This window comes from Pongo abelii, chromosome 19 (genome assembly GCF_028885655.2).
Source record: "Pongo abelii isolate AG06213 chromosome 19, NHGRI_mPonAbe1-v2.0_pri, whole genome shotgun sequence".
NCBI lineage: Eukaryota > Metazoa > Chordata > Mammalia > Primates > Hominidae > Pongo > Pongo abelii.
The window spans coordinates 42,674,434-42,679,458 of NC_072004.2; the positions used below are offsets into that span (position 1 = coordinate 42,674,434).

At 55.9% G+C, this 5,025-nt stretch overlaps 1 protein-coding gene across 2 annotated transcripts; it reads right to left on the minus strand.

Annotated features, from left to right (window-relative positions):
* Positions 1 to 561: 561 nt before the first annotated feature.
* ALDOC (aldolase, fructose-bisphosphate C) lies at positions 562 to 4,443 on the minus strand. Of its 2 annotated transcripts, XM_024235014.3 has the most exons (10): positions 4,252 to 4,369; positions 3,416 to 3,471; positions 2,863 to 2,986; positions 2,565 to 2,776; positions 2,394 to 2,448; positions 2,138 to 2,298; positions 1,936 to 2,019; positions 1,509 to 1,683; positions 1,177 to 1,376; positions 562 to 1,063 (listed from the first exon to the last, which is right to left on the minus strand). In XM_024235014.3, exons 3-10 carry the CDS (start codon positions 2,972 to 2,974, stop codon positions 968 to 970), a joined length of 1,095 nt encoding a protein of 364 aa, XP_024090782.1. In that variant the 5' UTR covers positions 2,975 to 2,986; positions 3,416 to 3,471; positions 4,252 to 4,369; the 3' UTR covers positions 562 to 967. The 2 variants fall into 2 exon arrangements, with proteins under 2 accessions (XP_024090782.1, XP_024090781.1); XM_024235013.3 differs by lacking the exon at positions 3,416 to 3,471 and having other exon boundaries at positions 4,252 to 4,443.
* Between the last annotated feature and the right edge of the window lie 582 nt (positions 4,444 to 5,025).

Below are 5,025 nucleotides of genomic sequence, written 5' to 3' on the forward strand. Positions count from 1 at the left end.
ACCCCAAATGAGAATGGGCCATAGCCCTTGGCAACCTCCTAGATGCCCTGCTCAGCCTTGGCAGCCCGCAGAGCCTTGGTTTTCCTCTTTGGGCAGGAATCCAGGTGCTCGCTCGCCCTTACTGGTGTGGCTCCCCCTAGTGGAAGGTGCCAGGTCCCAGCTGGGCTTAACACTGCGAGATGGGAGAGACTCCCACCCACTCTTATCCCAGCCTGTCCTGCTGCTTCCCTGCTTTGAGCCTTGCACAAATCTGCCTTCAGGAGTTGCCAGTCTGGCCTCACTCCATCCTTCTGTAGCTGCAGCCCAGTGCCACTGATGTGGCAGTCCCTAGAAGACTTGCAGTCTTCCTCATTGCCCCACTCCAGACTTGGACATCAAGAGAGCAAAAGCCTGAGCTGGGGATGGTGACTGCATGTGCCCTTCCTCCATAACTTGAAGCCCAGTAAGACTCAAATCCCACCCTCTCCACCTCCAGAGTCAGAGGGCCCAGAGATAGAATTAGCAGAGATCAGAAACTGGGAGGTGGGAATTTGATGTGTAAAACAGACAGGCAAAGTAGAATGTTTTGCTACCATTTATTTGCTGTATGGTATGTACTCAAGGCATGAGTCAGGGCTTCTGTACTGCCCTCTGATCCCAGGAGACAGGGCAGGCAAGAAGGAGAGCCCAGGGAGAAGCTACCTCATCATAGGAAAATTGTGGGAGCTGGCAGAGGTAGGGGGAGACCCAGCCATCCTGTTCTGACTTCTAGCAATTTCTTCTGCCCTCAGTCATGAGGGGCTCCCTATCCTCCCATCCTATGGTGCCAGGTGCAGCAATGAGAGAGGGGAAGGGAGGAGAGAAAGGAAGAAAAGTTGGTGCCAGGTGAAGGCATCTCTGCTCTGCATAGCTATTTGGCCCTGGCCATGACTACAAGCAAAAGTGGGTGCAGATGGCTGGGCCAAGGGCTGTGGTATGGAGTGGATACTCAGTAGGCATGGTTGGCAATGTAGAGGGACTGTGCTGCTGCTCCACCATCTTCTCCACTGCCTTCATACTTGCCCTGGGCTGCAAGCCCATTCACCTGCAAAAGGGAGCGTGGAGTAAGCAGGCTGAGCCAGCCCACAGGTGCCAAGCCCTGCCCAGGCTATAGCCTCTGGGTGCTGCCCCCACCCACCACCACCTGTAGCTCCCAACCTCAGCCCGCTTGATGAACTCCTCAGTGGCAGCCCCAGCATTGTCCCGTTGCCCTCGCCAGGCATTGAGTGCAGAGGCTTGCAGGGCACGCCCATAGGAGAAGGTAAGCGCCCAGGGCCGGGGAAGGGGGCAGCGGTTGATGGCATTGAGGTTGAATGATGCCTCTTCTTCGCTCTGACCCCCAGACAGGAAGGTCACTCCTAGTGTGGAGGAGAGAAGACAAACTGACTGGTCACTCCCAATTTTTCCAGGATAGGGAACCCCTGAAGGCCACAAGAAGGACCTGAAGATGGGCCTTAGGGACAGGAGCAGGTTAGGGAGCTGGGTAGTACCTGGGACAGCTGGGGGCACAGTGCGACGCAGGGCAGTGACAGTTGCCATGGCAATCTCCTCTGGGGTATACTTGATGGGACAGGCATGGCCCGGGGTCACCATGTTGGGCTTGAGCAGGGTCCCCTCCAGGTACACATGATGGTCACTCAGGGCCTTGTACACAGCAGCCAAGACCTGGGTGGGGATTAGAGGAGGTTTACTAAGGGTCTGGGCCCCCACTGGTTACTGCTCGATGCTCCCTATCTATGGGTAGATGGGCACAGACTGTGAGGGCTCAGTACAGGCTCAGATCACAGGCCTGTGCCGGGATGAAGTGAAAAAGTGCTAGGGGAAAGTGTGCCTGGATCTAAGCTGGGGGCTCTGGGGAACAGGCACTCCTGCCGAGCTGTCCCTGCAGTATGTTTGTGTGCCCAGGTGTGGACTCACCTTCTCTGTAACATACTGACAACGTTTGAGGTCGTGGTCTCCATCAGGCAATATTTCAGGTTCCACAATAGGTACAATGCCATTCTGCAGGCAAGAGCAGAGATGCTTGGGAGGGGCAGTAGGGGAGATGAAGAAAGCCTTGTAACTCTCTCCCCACCAGGCATACAGGGCACCTAGCTCACCACCCTCCCAACACACACACCTGCTGGCAGATACTGGCATAACGGGCCAGCACGTTGGCATTCTCCAGAATGGCAAGTGCAGAGGGCGTGCGCTCACTGATTTTCAGCACACAGCGCCACTTGGCAAAGTCAGCACCATCCTTCTTGTACTGGGCACAGCGTTCTGAGAGCCCATCCAGCCCTGTAAGCACAGTGCCAACCTCATTACTCTGCCCCTCTTTTACCAGCATCAACTATCTAACACCTCTTTGGTCCTCAAGCCCACCCATCCTATACCTTGAGTGGTGGTTTCTCCATCAGTCCCAGCTAGAGGCACTACACCCTTGTCAACCTGTAGAGGAAGCACAAGCAGAGAGTTGAATCCAGGCAGGATTCTCCTTGCTACCCCTCCTACACAAGCTTATTTTCACACCCAGCTTCCATTCAGAGCAGGGCCAGGGGCTGCACCTTGATACCCACGACGATGCCCTTATCCTGGATCGTTCGGAGAAAGGGAACACCATTATCATCTTTCTGGTAGAGGGTCTCATGGAAGAAAATGACGCCTCCAATGCACTTTTTCACACGGTCATCAGCACTGAACAGGACCTGGCGGTACAGCCGACGGTTCTCCTCTGTGTTCTCCACCCCAATTTGGCTCAGCCGCTTGGCCATGCTGCCTAGGGGCAAACAAAGAGAGGCAGTGAGAACATCCCCAGGGTCCCCTAGCCACCTGTACCCTACCTGGCTACAGATGTCCACTTACCTACAGACTCATCCGCAGCCAGAATGCCTTTGCCCGGGGCTACAATCCGCAAGGCAATGTCAGACAACTCCTTCTTCTGCTCAGCAGAAAGGGCTGGGTACGACTGAGGCATGATGACAGCTCCCTGGAGTGGAGACAAGATAAAAAAAGCCAGACCTCACCTACTACCTCCTCTGCTGCCTGTCCTGGCCAGATGGGCCAAATGGCCTCCCCCATCAAGCAAGGAGCTGGGAACAGGGCAGCAGTCCTTGGCATGAGTCCTGGGCATCAAGTAGCACCAGTCCTTCTGACAGTTAGCAAGCTTAGGGCTCCAGTTCCCACATCTCCTTTTGTCCCTGGTAGGCATCCTTCCCAGCCCTGGGGAAAGATGCAGGGTGGGGGTGGGGAGGGGAGCAGCCCTAAAGCCACAGGTCTTCTGATGAATCTGCTGCCCAATCGAGGATGCCAACCCTTCTTTCACTGAACTTGGCCCCTTGTTGAGGTAGGCAGAAGCCCTGGCCTTTCCAGCTTCCCTTTTCTCATCCTCCACAGGACCCCTAGGGAGTGTACTTACTTCCAAGGCTTCAGAATGAGGCAAAAGTACTTATTGCCACCCTCTTCTCTCAGCTTCTAGAGGAAAAGGTTGGAAGAACAGGTAGGGAGTAGGAGTGGCACAAATACCAGCCACAGGCTCTTGCAGCTTCTCCTTTTCTGTACTCCAAACCTGCCTGCCTATGCCTATTGCCTACTCCCACCCAGTACTGGAGGTTGGCCCCGGTGGGGCTGCAGTGTTGTAGGAAAGAGGGCCCAGCGGGTCAGCTGTGTTAGTGTGTGGAGACTGCGGTTAGTGACACCTCCGGGTCATCTCTGTGCCCAGGGAGCACTTCACCTGTGTAGCAGGAGGGATAGCAATAGGAAGCACTTCAATTCCCCACAACTCAGACACCCAGACGGGAGGGCAGAGGACCAAAGCTGAAAGGAGTAGAGAGCCTGAGAGAGAGATGAGACTGAGGGGAGGTAGTGGTGACACAGGCTAACTAGTCAGCGGGAGAGACCTAGACCAGGGGGGCAGAGAAGGTGGGAGAACTGGAGAGAGGATCTAGCTAGGAGGAGAGGGAGCAGGCTGAGAAGGAAATGCTCTGGGTAGGAGAGGCAGACTCCAAGAAAAAATCCAAAAGTAGAGGAGGATTTGGGATTGGAAAAGCTGAGGTCCAGGTGGGAGAGCTGAGGAGGGATAGAACAGAAGAAGTTGAGCCATGGGGTTTCAAGTATGCGGAAAGGAGCAAAGATGTTAGGAAAGGGTCGAAAGGGCACATCCCGGAGTCCCAGGTAGCAGGTCGAGGATGGCAGGGGAAGAGCCAAGGAGAAGAAGCGGAGATGTTGAGCGGCTCCCGCCTTGCCTGGCCTTACCTGTGCTCAGCCAGTTAGCAGCCGCAGCCACAAGCACAGCTCGGGTTCTGATCTGCAAACAGATGCGGCTGCAGCCCTGGCTCCCTCTGGTAAATGAGGCTGCGGATGTCGCAGAGCTACGTGACTCCTCCGAGGGGTGTGGCCTGCATGCCCCGCCCTAACCACGCCCCCTCCTTAGGACTGGTGTCCGGGGCAAGGCCACGCCCTCAGAGGCGGGGCGGCGAGGTGGAGTGAGCGCCCCGCCAGGCATCAGTGGCTGTTAGGAACTGCCCTCCCACCTCGGGGAGCCTGGCCATGACCTTGCGTTCATTTCTGCCACAATCCCTTTACCACGTGCCGGGCACTTGCTGGATGCTGGGGATTAAGCTTGGTCTGGTGAAGAGGAGGCACCAGAACAGTAATAACAGGTTGAGTAGGTGGGGCAGAAGCATCTTCAAGGTGCCCAAGTTCAGGGCAGGAAGTAATGAACTGAGCTTCTCTGTCCTCACCCCCATATTTGTCAGGGTATACCCCCGAGGGGGCTGGGGAAAGTGAGAGAATGAAGCCTTTCTGTTTCGTCCAGGCGGTGAGCCAGGGAACAAGCAGTCCAGTGCCCAGAGTTTTGGTGAAAGCAGGGGAAGGGAGGAAGGGCAGGGAGCCTTGGCTTTGGATGCAGCAGGAGGTGGAGAGGGATCTATGGAGGGTGCCCAGGCAGGAGGCCCAAGCTGCCTCTTCCCTGACTTCATCATCTGCCCCCTCTCACCCAAAAAGTAAGATTCCGTAAGCTTGGAGAAA

Coding starts and splice junctions, on each gene's coding strand:
- ALDOC (XM_024235013.3), bottom strand. CDS start 2,974: ATGCCTCAGTCGTACCCAGCCCTTTCTGCTGAGCAGAAGAAGGAGTTG. Junction 2,449..2,564: donor GCATCGTCGTGGGTATCAAG/GTGCAGCCCCTG, acceptor CTTCCTCTACAG/GTTGACAAGGGTGTAGTGCC. Junction 1,684..1,935: donor GTCAGTATGTTACAGAGAAG/GTGAGTCCACAC, acceptor ATCCCCACCCAG/GTCTTGGCTGCTGTGTACAA.